This window comes from Meles meles, chromosome 1 (genome assembly GCF_922984935.1).
Source record: "Meles meles chromosome 1, mMelMel3.1 paternal haplotype, whole genome shotgun sequence".
In the NCBI taxonomy this organism is placed as follows: Eukaryota; Metazoa; Chordata; class Mammalia; order Carnivora; family Mustelidae; genus Meles; species Meles meles.
Genome location: NC_060066.1, coordinates 163,498,263 through 163,511,042, shown reverse-complemented (window position 1 = coordinate 163,511,042; position 12,780 = coordinate 163,498,263). Strand labels below are relative to the sequence as shown.

The 12,780-nt window shown below is 41.3% G+C and overlaps 2 protein-coding genes across 5 annotated transcripts in view; one reads left to right on the top strand and one right to left on the bottom strand.

Moving 5' to 3' along the window:
- RAVER2 (ribonucleoprotein, PTB binding 2) overlaps positions 1 to 8,871 on the top strand; it is an 86,950-nt gene extending 78,079 nt beyond the window's left edge. For both annotated transcript variants that reach the window (XM_046000345.1, XM_046000336.1), the window contains exon 12: positions 6,772 to 8,871. In XM_046000345.1, coding sequence (XP_045856301.1) covers positions 6,772 to 6,918 — 147 coding nt within the window. In that variant the 3' untranslated portion in view covers positions 6,919 to 8,871. The remainder of the gene's footprint in view (positions 1 to 6,771) is intronic.
- A 2-nt stretch (positions 8,872 to 8,873) lies between these two features.
- JAK1 (Janus kinase 1) overlaps positions 8,874 to 12,780 on the bottom strand; it is a 124,217-nt gene continuing 120,310 nt past the window's right edge. For all 3 annotated transcript variants that reach the window (XM_046000318.1, XM_046000326.1, XM_046000312.1), the window contains 3 exons: positions 11,728 to 11,845; positions 10,910 to 11,020; positions 8,874 to 10,103 (listed from right to left, as the gene is read on the bottom strand). In XM_046000318.1, coding sequence (XP_045856274.1) covers positions 10,008 to 10,103; positions 10,910 to 11,020; positions 11,728 to 11,845 — 325 coding nt within the window. In that variant the 3' untranslated portion in view covers positions 8,874 to 10,007. The remainder of the gene's footprint in view (positions 10,104 to 10,909; positions 11,021 to 11,727; positions 11,846 to 12,780) is intronic.

Below are 12,780 nucleotides of genomic sequence, written 5' to 3'. Positions count from 1 at the left end.
CTGGCATTCCAGCCCCTCCACGACGAGTCCAACCTCTCTGCTCCACTCTCTTCCATGACTCAGCCACTGCATGCCCTCCCAGGCCTGCGCCTTCCTGCCGCCTGCCTTTGCACAGGCAGCCCCTCTCGGCCAGAACAGCCATTCCCGCTCCCCTCATGTCCACATCTGACATCCTCTCCAGTTCCATCCAAGTGCCTTCTCACCATGCAGATTTTGTCCATTTTTCTCAAAATCTCCTCTCTCATTTTCCCTTCTGTGAGAAGCTTGAGCTCTTCACCTCTATGTCTCATTTGGCATGGCGGCGTTCTTTTAGAAATAAGTTTTGCACTTTTCTTACTCCTCCTCCTAGGATATGAGCTTTTGGAGGGCACACATCAAGCTTCGATTATTTAGGTAGCCCCTTAGCACACAGCCCCGTGCCCTCAATAGTTAGTCTAGGAAGGAATGGATGTCTGTATCCTGAAAATATGAACTAGAAAGAAGAGTGTTTGCCTGCTTTATACTCTACCCGTCTTTTGTGGTTTTCCTTTTTTCTGATGTTTGATCCAGATTTATTTCTCTGAGAACACTGAGCTTTGTTTCAAAATCTTAATCAACTATCATCACTTCCCAATGCACCCAGCAGTCCTTACACTAACAATTAGATATGTTTGATAGTGCATATCAGAAAAATGTTGTTTTCCCCCTGTTGTATGGGTAATAATCATTTCCATTTTCCTTTCCTCTTCTTACTGATCTTCCCTGTGCCACTTGGCAAAGTGTTTTGCTGATCTCCTGCCTCTCACTTGATTCTTTCTGTGAATGGTGTAGCACTCCTGGGAAGTCTTTCCATGAAGGCACCTAATAAATTTCTTCCCTGGCGTCTGAGAATAGAGATAGTATAGAAAGAGGAAAATTCAGGTTTTTGATTTGCTTTATACTAAGACAGGAAATATGGACTACTATACAGCAGGAGGAATCACCGAAAGGGAACTGAAAGTGTGTGATTTCCAGATCCCAGAGTTAGGTATTATTTCTTTCCATGTTGTCTTTGAAAAATGGATCAGGTTATCAAACAAGTAGTTTTTCAAAATTTAGTTTAATGGACTGATCATTTGTTAGAGGAAGAACACTAATAAGAAAAAGAGTTCTTTATACCTGAAGCCAAGGGTCTGAAGGTGTTAGTGGTCACAGTCTAACACATGGTAAGATCACCAGACCAACCAAGGGGCTCAAATGAAAAATACAGCCAAGGAAAATTATTAGAGGCTTCATAGTGGAGGAATTAGGGTGTTCATATGCAATTTTGTTGCAGGCAATCTTAATCTAGGGTGGAATTTCTTTTTTTTTTTTAATTGAGCTATAGTTGGTATATAACATTTTTTAGTTTCAGCTCTACAACATAATATTTGCATATATTGTGAAATGATTATTATAGGAAGTCTAGTTTAACATCCATCACCACACAGGGTTATAAATTTTTTTTTTTTTAAAGATTTTATTTATTTATTTGACAGAGAGAGAGATCACAAGTAGGCAGAGAGGCAGGCAGAGAGAGAGGAGGAAGCAGGCTCCCCGCAGAGCAGAGAGCCCGATGCGGGGCTCGATCCCAGGACCCTGAGATCATGACCTGAGCCGAAGGCAGCGGCTTAATCCACTGAGCCACCCAGGCGCCCCAAGGGTTACAAATTCTTATGCTGAGAACTTTTAAGATCTACTCTTGTAGCACCTTTTTTTTTTTTTTAAAGATTTTATTTATTAGAGAGTGCGTGAGAGAGAGCATGAGCAGGGGAGGGGGCAGAGGGGGGAGGGAGAAGCAGACTCCCCACTGAGCAGAGAGCGCAATGTGGGGCTCGATAGCAGGACCTTGGGATCATCACCTGAGCCAAAGGCAGACACTTAACCAACTGAGCCACCCAGGCATCCTTCTTGTGTCAACTTCTAAACACACAACACAGTATTATTATAGTTACCATGCTGTGCGTTGTATCCCCAGGACTTACTTGTCTATTAATGGAAGTTTGTACCTTCTAACCACCTTCACCCATTTCACCCACCCCACTCCCCACCATCTCTGGCAACAACCAGTTTCTGTTCTGTGTCTGTAGTTTCCTTTGCTTTCTTTTCTTTGTTTTTTTTAGATTTTTTTTGGATTCCACCTATGAGATATGGTATTTGTTTTCTCTTCTCTATCTGACTTATTGACCACAACGGTCTCAAGCTCCATCTGTGTTGTCACAAATTGCAAGATTTTCTCCTTTTATGGCTGGATAAGTGCTCTCTCTCTCTCTCTCTCTCTCACTGTGTGTGCATGAGAGAGAGAGAGAGAGATTCTCTGTATCCATTCATCCGTTGATAGACTCTTAGGTTGTTTTCATGTTTTGGCTATTGTAAATAATGCTGCAGTGATCATGGGGACCAGATACCACTTCTGAGTTAGTGTTTTTGTTTCCTTCAGGTAAATACCCCAAACTGGAATTGCTACATTGAATGGTAGTCCTATTTCTAATTTTTTGAGGAACCCCTCTACGTTTGTTCATAGTGGCTGCACCAATTTACATTCCCACCAGGAGTGCCTAAAAGTTCCCCTTTCTGCACATCCTCACCAATACTTGTTAATCCCGTCTTTTTTTTTTTTTAGTTAAGTTTTATAATGTTAATTCCAGTATAGTTTTTTTAAATTTTTTTTTCTTTTTTTTTACAGATAGAGAGAGAGAGAGATTACAAGTAGGCAGAGCAGCAGCCAGAGAGGGGAGGAAGCAGGCTCCCTGCCAAGCAGAGAGCCCGATACGGGGCTCGATCCCAGAGATCCTGAGATCATGACCTGAGCCGAAGGCAGAGGCTTAACCCACTGAGCCACCCAGGCGCCCCCAGTATAGTTTTTTTTTTTTTTTTTTAAAGATTTTATTTATTTATTTGACAGAGAGAGAGATCACAAGTAGGCAGAGAGGCAGGCAGAGAGAGAGGAGGAAGCAGGCTCCCTGTGGAGCAGAGAGCCCGATGTGGGGCCCGATCCCAGGACCCCGAGATCATGACCTGAGCCGAATGCAGAGGCTTAATCCACTGAGCCACCCAGGCGCCCCCCCAGTATAGTTTTTGATATAGCCATTCTACTAGGTATGGGGTGATATTTCATTCTCACTCCCTCCATGACTGAGCCCAGAAAGATTACTTTTAGAGAAAAAGAGTGTGTGCTGAGGGAAGGGGCAGAAGGAGAGGGCAAGAAAGAATCTTAAGCAGGCTTCACGTGGGGCTCGATCTCATGACCCTTAAGTCATGACCTGAGCCAAAATTACGAGTTAGATGCTTAACTGACTGAGCCACCTAGGTGCCCCTGAATTAATTTATTAATTCTAAAAGGTTTTGGTGGAGTCTTTAGTATATATAGCATCCTGTTCTCTGCAAATATTGACAGTTTAACTTCTTATCAATTTGGATGTCTTTTGTCTGATTGCAATTGTTAGGACTTCCAATAGCACCTTGAATAAAAGTGGCACGAGTGGACATCCTTGTCTTGTTCCTGATCCTAAAGGAAAAGCTCTGTTTTTCATCATTGAGTATATTAGCTGTGGGTTGATATAGATGGCCCTACCACAGCTGGGGTATGTAGTGTGTTAATATCCCTTACTATTATTGTATTACAGTCAGTTTCTCCCTTATGTTTGTTAGTATTTGCTTTATATAGTTAGGTGTTCCTAAATTGGGTGCATAAATACTTACAATTGTTATACCTTCTTGGATTGATCCCTGTATCAATATGTAATGACCTTTTTTTTCTCTTGTGACAGTCTTTGTTTTAAAGTCTATTTTATCTGAATATTGATACCTCAGCTGTAGGGTTTGTTTTGTTGTTCTTTTGTGTGTGTTTTTGTGTTTGTTTTTTTTTTTGCTTCCATTTACATGAGGTAACTTTTTTCTGTATCTTCATTTTAATCTTTATATGTCTTTAGGTCTAAAGTGAGTGTTTTGTAGGTAGCATATAGATGGGTCTTTGGGTCTTGCTCTTTTTATCCATTCTGTGTCTTTTGATTGGACCATTTAGTCAATTTACATTTAATTATTGATGTGTTCATTGTCATTTTGTTAACTTTTTTTTTCCTGTTCTTTTGCTCTCCTCTCTTACGGTGTGATGGCTTTCTTCAGTGTTATGCTTAGATTCCTTGCTCTTTACCTACTATAGGCTTTTGGTTACCACTGGGTTCATGTGTAGCATCCTGTGTGTGTACAGCAGTCTATATTGGGTTGATGGTCATTTAAGCTCAAACACGTTTTAAAAGCATTGAACTTTTACTCCCTCCATATTTTATGTATATGATTCTATATCTTATTTTATGTATCCCTTGACTAATTTTTGCATATATTTAATTTTACTACTTTAGTGTTTTAATATCCTAACTGACTTTGTGATTGATGAACTACCTTTACTATGTTTACTTTTCCCAGCAAAAGGTTTTCCTTTCATAATTTTCTTCTAGTTCTGGCCTTTTCTTTCTACTTAAAGAATTCCCTTTAACATTTCTTGTAAAGCCAAATATAGTGTTCTTGGTAGTCAGTTTTATCCTGTCAGCACCTTCGTGTATCAACCACTCCCCTAGACTGTAAAGTTTTTGCAGGAAAACCAGATGATAGCCTTATGGGGCTCCTCTTGTATGTAACTGCTTACTTATCTCTTGTTTTTAAGATTCCCTCTTCATCTTTAATTTTTGCCATTTTAATTGTTATCAGTCTTGGTGTGGACATCCTTAGGTTCTTCTTGTTCGGGGCTCTGTTTCCTGGAACTGAATGTCTGTTTCCTTTCCCAGATTTGGAAATTTTTCAGATGTTATTTCTTCAAGTAAGTTTTGCTGACTTCGTCTCTCTCCTCTCCCTTTTGGGAAGGAATAATAATGTTGTTATTATGCTGGTGACGTTGCAGAGGTCTCTTACTCTGTCATTTATTCTTTTCCCTGTTCAGCCTGGTTGCTTCACATTACCCTGTCTTCCAGATCCCTGATCCATTCTTCTGTATCCTCTCATCTATTGATTCCACTAGTGTATTGCTCATATCAGCTATTGTATTCTTCACCTCTCATTGTTTTTCTATTTTCTCTCTCTGTTGAAGTTCTGAGATCATCCACTCTTCTCTCAAGTCCAGTGAGTATCTTTATGACCATGACTTTGAACTCTTTATCAGGCATATTGCTTATCTCTGTTTTGTTCTTTTTCTGTGATTTTGTCATTCATTTAGGGCATGTTCCTTTGTGTCATTTTGTCTAACTCTGCATTTGTCTATGTATTAACTACTGAATACATAGTTATGTCTCCTGATCTTGAAAGTAGTGGCTTTGTGTAGAAAGGGCCCTGTTGTAAACCGTTCGTAGTCACTAGAACCAAGCACTTTAGGGGTGTTCCCTGTGTGGACTTCATGTGCCCTCCTGTTGTGGCCGAGCTATGACAACTCTAAGTGCCCTGTGAGGCCTGGTTGCAGCCAGTAGTGGGGGCACTGGTGGCTAGGGTTTGCTTTCTGGACTGCTGGTTTAGAGGTCTAGCTGCAGCCACCATAGCCTCACTGGTGGGCAAGGTTGGTACCCAGCCCAACTATCTGCATAGTAATGAGCCACTGTGACTACTGCATGTGTGCTGGTGCACAGGGTTTGCACCTCTGCCCTGCCCAGGGCAGGTCCATCAAGGAATGATGTGTTGGGGCATATAGTGCTAGCTAGCAAGGCAGATTGAAGAGTGCTAGAACTGACTCCTGAAAGCCTCTGGCTATCTAGGCTGAGGAAAAGGCAAGAAAAATGGTTCCAGCCAGCACTTTTATTTCCAGAAAAAAATGCTGCAGATCCCTGCCCCACTGACACATGCCCTAAAATTAGTCAATAAATCTCCATGTATAACCCAGGTACTTTTCGAACCCTGTCTTTCACACTGTGTTGGGCCATTGTTTGGCTTGTTGGCTCTTTAAGGGTGAAGACTCCGTTTCTTGCAGCTCTCCAGCTCTCCTGGAGGTAAGCCTTGCTGATTTTGAAAGCCAGACATATGGATACTCACCTTCCCAGTGCAGGGTGGTGGTATTTGGTGTGGGCTGTGATCCCCTTGCTCCTCTGTGCTTATGATGTCCCTCCTGTGTGTGGGTAGTTGTGCTGGGGTTTGTTTCCATATTGCATTTCTGCTCCTTCCTTTTTCAGTGTAGCCTTCTCTCTGCTATTAGCTATGGAAAATCCGTCAATCTTAAGGTTATCCTTCAGAATTAGTTGCATAGATGTTGTCGCTCCCTCTATGGGATGAAGTAAGTGCAAGATCTTCCTATTCTACCATGTTTGAGCTCTGGAAAATGTTTTGAATTCCCTGTGCACACCTGAGTTTCACCTGGGTCTGGAACTATATGTGTTTTTACACCTACTCGTGTACTGCCATTTCTGTTACTAGACAGACCCACCATCTAATCTGATATGCAGTTCCACTTCTTACCCACTCATCTTTCTCAGAGGAATATGGTCATGTCACACAGGTATTCTGAGTCAGTGGGGTTTAACTAGGTGGGGGCAGTGGAAGCAATACAATTGCTTTTTTTTTTTTTAGCCCAAATATTGTGGGTGGAGGGGAGAGGGCACTCAGAGGCTGGTTTGTATTTTTTTTTAAGTTCCACAAGTGATTTTGATATAAAAATTTTAATGTTTTAATTTTTGATAGATTTGGTCTAAAACCAAAATAGGATAAATAGCAAATCAGAAGCATTGCTTTTCTTATAAACATCGTTAGTGAATAAACCAACTTTTAATTTAGATATTAGCACTGTGCTTTTTCTCATAGGTATCCTCTTTGAGAAATGAAAAGCGAGGCTCATCATATCTCATCTCTGCCCCAGAAGGTGGTTCTGTGGAATTTGTGGACCAGCATTCTCAGGGCACAGGAGCATATTATATGGAAACCTACTTAAAAAAGAAGCGCGTATACTGAGTTAAGTTCTCTTCTTATAACCTCATAAGGTTTTTGCAGTATCTCTGCTGTTCATCGCTGCCTTAACTACATTCAGACTAGCCATATCCTTTAAATACGGGTTTCTAATTTCCCAGAAGGAACTGTATCGTGCAGCAAGCAGAATTGCCAAATAAAAAATAAGTAGCAATAAGACAATGGAGGATATTTTCCATTACAATTAGATGCATCTTAATTGGTATTAACTTATAGTCCATTGGAGAAAGTAACAATGTTCCAATATTCCTTGTTTAGGACTGGGAATAATTTTGACACCATATATAAAAGTATGAAGCAATAAATGGGAAACGGTCTTGTTTCCTGAGCCTTAGAAGAATGAATTTCTTATATGCCAATGTGCATTTCAATCTACTTTCCCGAGAAGTAATCTCATTTATAGATTTTTAGACCTTTTCCTAGAACTACAAGAGTGCAAGTACAAAATGCAGTGCTGGTAATGTTATAAAGATGCTCTACATGCAAACTAATTACCCCTACATCAGCCCTGCAATATAAAACCCAGAGTGATAGTGATGTCCAAGTTCTACACAACTACAGATGCTTTACTTTTAATGTTCTCTACCTACCGTTTATACCTTTTGTGAAAAACGAGCTATTTTTGAAAAAAGAAAAAAGTAGCTTTGGTGAAATAATTTCAGGGGTTGGCAGACTACACCCTGGGGTCAAGTTCAGTCCTCCACCTCTTTTTATACTGTCTGCAAGCTGACTGAGGTTTACATTTTTAAATGAAGTAGAACAGATTTGAATTAAGTTCTATGAAATTCAAATTTCAGTGTCCATATATAAAATTTTATTGGAACATAAACGTGCTCATTCATTTATTTACATACTGTCTAGAGCTATTTGTGTGGTATAGTGGCAGTGCTGAGTAGCTCTGACTGAGACCATATGGACTGTAAAGCCTAAAATATTTGTCTGGGCCTTTATGGGGGAAAGTGTGCAGACCCCTGGTCTAATGGCACTAATTCCCTAATCCTTTAACTTCTGCAACAGACTTGTAAGTGGCAGGCAATGTAGGTTTCTATGTCTGATTTCATGGCATAAACCAATGATGATCTAATTGCTAGAACAAGGCCTATTTTGATCCTCAAATGCTCTATTTCCACAGTCAATATTGCTCTTTCTGGAAAAGCACTATGGAGTAACAAATATAACAATTTTGAGCTAGTGAGTTATACCTCATTTTCTGCTCTCTTATTCTTTTGTAGTGTTGGGCTGAAAAATTATCAGCTATTTAAGTCAATTTACTTCGGCAAGAATTGTGTTTATTGCATATAACTTTTGACATCACCATTTCCCGAAGACTTTGGTATTAAACTCATGAGAAACCCTTTGCCACCTAGAAGTTTCCAGGTTTATTCCTTGTGATCCTAGTCTTTTTGAATCAGATCATTACATATCTTCTAATAAGTTACCCTATTCTAATTATCAAGTTTAAAATTGGTACATATGACTTTTAAAGAATTGGTCTAATTTGTTTCATACACTAACTTCTACTTAAAAGCGACAGCTAGAAAGTTAATTACTAAGGATTGGCATCACTCAGTTATGACTCAGCAGATGCATAATGGTTTCTCCATGTTCTGCACTTCTCCTTCCCATTTCCTATTGCATTAAGCATCCTCAGTGCTTAGTCACACCTCTCTGATAAAATTCACCATCTGCTGGTTGTATTAAGTCACAGCTGCAAAATGAAAGCAGGAAGAGGGTGAAAGAACTAAGTACTTTGGATGATAGCCCATGTGGATTGCCCTGTCACTGGATAGAACAGAAAAGTACAAATCAAGTGGTGTTTGTATTAAGGACCACTACCAAACTCCCCACCCCCTGCAACGTCTATACTGTTATTTTTCTATGTAAACAAATTGTTTGAATGCTTTGAAAGTGAAATCTTAATATTAAAAGGCATATGCATGTGAAGTCTCTAGTATATTTATTTGTATAAAGAGTAAACAAAGTGCATATAGAGTGGCCACAGGTTTGACACAGACAGAGACCTTGGTGATGTCAGGTTATTGAATAAATTTAAATGGCAAGTTTATTGTTGCCATTGAATCAATCCAGAACGCTCTTTCAGGCTCAACAGGTGAAAAGTAATGATATCAAACAAATGCTAGACAGCATTAACAAAAAGTTTTTCAGACTCTTGGTCAAGTTCTTAGGGTTCACATTGAATCAGAGATTAGACATTTTTGATTACCCAGCTACCTCTAAGCAAACTGAAAACTGTCTAGTAGCTGCTGCACTCTTGCAGATGGATGGTTAGGTATGGAAACACGGACTGGTTGCACACAGCATCCAAAGCTGCAAGAGCTCGCCGCACAGTGGTCGAGTTAGCAAAGGACTGACAGGAGCATTTCTGAAAAGCACGTACGCTAGCATCCGGGGCCTTGGAGTCCGTTCTGCCTAAAGGGCTCCCGGGTAGGAAAGCGCAGGCACAGGCCTGGTTCTCAAGAATCAACAGGCAGCAGAGTCTCTATTCCACCGCTGTCCCCGGCTCTGACCAGTTTTCTCAGACATCAGTACGGCTGGTCACCCATGGGGACAGGAGAAAAGCCACTGAAGAAACAAAGTTTAAGTCCTACTGGTGACAGGAATACACTCAGCTTTGTATAGAAACAATAGTCCACTAACTGGTATCTAATATTTCAAGAACGCCTGGGCTAGCACTGTAGAGACCCTGAAATCTGAGGGCACGTCAGAGTACTGGCAACATCTGTCAACCTCTATCTGCTGGGAAAGCATTTCCAACCAGTTGGGAACAAGGGCTTCTGTCGGCTCCTCTCGTTTTCTGGTAAGCAACTGGGGCAGTACACTAGCCAAACAGAACAGTGCTTTCCGTTCTTTCCAAAAGGAGGAGTGCTTAAGTGCTTTCTATTGTTTCTGTTACAGGGGCCAAATTTCAAGAGGGAAGTACTTACACATAATAAGCACCACAGTGTGCCTTACATACCCAAATACAAATTTTTTTCCATTAAAAATTTTAAATGGCTTGGGTATTGGTTGGGGAAGGAGGACTTGATACACAGGAGTTTAAATGTTATTCATGCTTATTTTAAAAGAGCTTCAAATCCTTCGATAAGGTTCTGAAAAGTTGTCCGATTGGATGGTTGGAACTCCCAGCATTTTCTCATAAGTTGATAAACCTGTAAGAAGAGGGAAAAAAGAAACTTTTTGGAAATGGACTTTTCTTATTACTCAAAGTATTATTGATGAACGATCTATCTTGAGAGCTCATGAATTGATCTTCCAAAAAGTCCAGGTCATCACATCTCAGTGTAGACCCTAAAATGTCCTCACTCGTTGTTCTCTGATGCATACAAACTCTTCAGTGCATCTCCAATAGTCTAAGAGTTGGCCTTAAAGGCTCAAATCACTTTAGAATACAAAAAACTGAATAAATGTCATAAATGCTACTGACGAACATGCAATTATAGCTGACCCACGAACAACACGGATTCAACTGCGCACGTCCAGTTATACACTGGTTTTTCAGTAAATATGATCTAGTGCTATAAATGTATTTTCTCTTACCATTTTTTTTTCTTGTTATCAGTAAGGCTCCTGGTCAACAGGAGTCTTAAGTTTTGGGTAATCAAAAGTTACATGCAGATTTTCAACTGTGTAGGAAGTCAGCTCCCTTAATCCCATGTGAATCAACTCTATATGAACGTCACATTTGGGCTACACCAGACTGTGTTCCTGTGATCATTTAGGGTGCTCACTGAGGTGAGCCTACTTTTGGAGGGAATCCTTACTTTAAACAGAACTTGTGGCTGTCATCTGCCCCAAAGATGGTTTTTCAGATGTCTGATCTGAAATTCAGCTTTTTTACTTTAAAAATGACTTTTTTACTTCTTCCCACCCCTCCACTCAAACCCTTGCTGGATAACTCAAGCCCTGAAAACATAACATAAATTGAGTTTGTTACTGTGAAATGGCCCCCAAATACCTCATCTGGACAGTGAAGTGGACAAGGCAAACGTTTTCCTTCTTTTAATGTATTCACAAGTCTTGTGACTGTCATCTGGCCATGAGTTGGGCCTATCATCTTCAGGAACAACTATGTAAAATCAAACCAAACCAAATATTTTAGTACATATTTATATCAACAGATTAAAGTAAGATTTCTAGAATTACCTGGAAATTAAGATAATAAAAAGGCTTTTCTCCTTAGTAATTATTTTCCCTAAAGATTTTATTAGAGGTGGGGAACAGCAGAGGGAGAGCGAGACTCCCTGTTGAGCAAGGAGCCTGATGCAGGGTTAGATCCCTGGACCTTGAGATCATGACCTGAGCTGAAGGCAGAAGCTTAACCCACTGAGCCACCCAGGCCTCCCTCTCCTTAGTAATTTGAAAATGCAAGCCCAAAATCTTGATTAGCTCTCCGTGATGAGTCTGTAATCATGCTCTCAGACTTTACCAACCCTCCCTTCCCCTGGCTAAAGAGCCTGCCTCAGTGAAAATGATCTCATTAATGAATACCTGAGGCTCAAATAAGGCCCTCCCCACTGCCCCCTTATTCTCCCAGGAAACTGTCCCTGGACTCCTCACACAGGTAATATCCTTGAAAGTTAAGCAGCATTTTCTAGAACTTGAGCTTCTTGTGAAATGAGGACTTGAGAGGGTCACAAGTGTCAAGTGACAAACCATGTTAAATGGAAAAGTGGTACTTTCTGCTGCAACACCCTAACTGGATTCCATTTAAGAACAAAATTTACACATTTTCAATGGGTGCCAGGTGTGGACAAAGGGACAAGGAAGGCTTACCGCCATGGGGCTGTAATCTGAGTCACAGTAAGTAAGCAACTCATGCAGAGTCACTCCAAACGACCAGACATCAGAGGCGATGTAAAATTTACACTGAATTAAACATTCGGGAGCATACCTGAAAGAAAGCAGACCATGAAACTACAGAGTAACTCCAAAAAAATCACTCCTTCGGCTTCTCTCAGTGTTGAACATACTAATCACACATCTGCTGAAGCACACATCTGACCCGAACACCACCACCATCACAGGCTCGCCGTGGCACACATCCACTTTGAAGTAGTAGACAGTTCGCGCTCTCCGCTCCACAGAGCAGGTGCTGTCCATGTGGAGGAGGCAGAGGATGACACGCCCCAAGTGTTCTTGGCAAGTTCAAAATTAGTTAGCAGTGACCTCACCGTGCAGCCTTCTTCCAAGGTCAGCTGTCTCAGTGGATGGCACCCAACTTCCCCAGCCAGAAATGAAGGCACCCCCATATCCTATTTCCGAGATGCTTCTCAAACCTACTCCATTCTTTTAAGCCCCACCGTCACTGTCCTAATTCACACCCTCACTGGCTCTGGCTGAATCAGACTCCCTGGCTCCAGTCCTGCTCCCCTCCCATCCCCAGAGGTCTTTTTAAAGCAAAAGCTGCCATTCTTACACCTCCAGTGATATATCCCAACGCTCAAAGGTGGAGTGCCAGCTCTGCGGCTCCACTTACAGTGCTCCACCTTAGCAGGTCCTTGAGCACCCACTTCGGGAGCCAGCCCTCCGGAGCTGGTTCAGATGCAGGTCCCAGGATATTCACTACTCTCGTCTCACTCTTGCAAGTCACACATGCTTTCTTCTGCCAACCTTACAAACCCCATGGATCTTTTAAAGTCTTAACAGGACTTCCAGAAAACCAAGCCTGAACCCTTCTATGCTTTACCACCATGAAACTGGCTGCCCAATCCATTCAATTCTAAACTCCGTCTGCTTGTTCTCCTGCAAGCAGATCTTTTGCATGGATCTTTTGCACCCAGCCAAAGTCTGGCCCTGATCCACATTCATGAGGGTACGAAGGCTTAG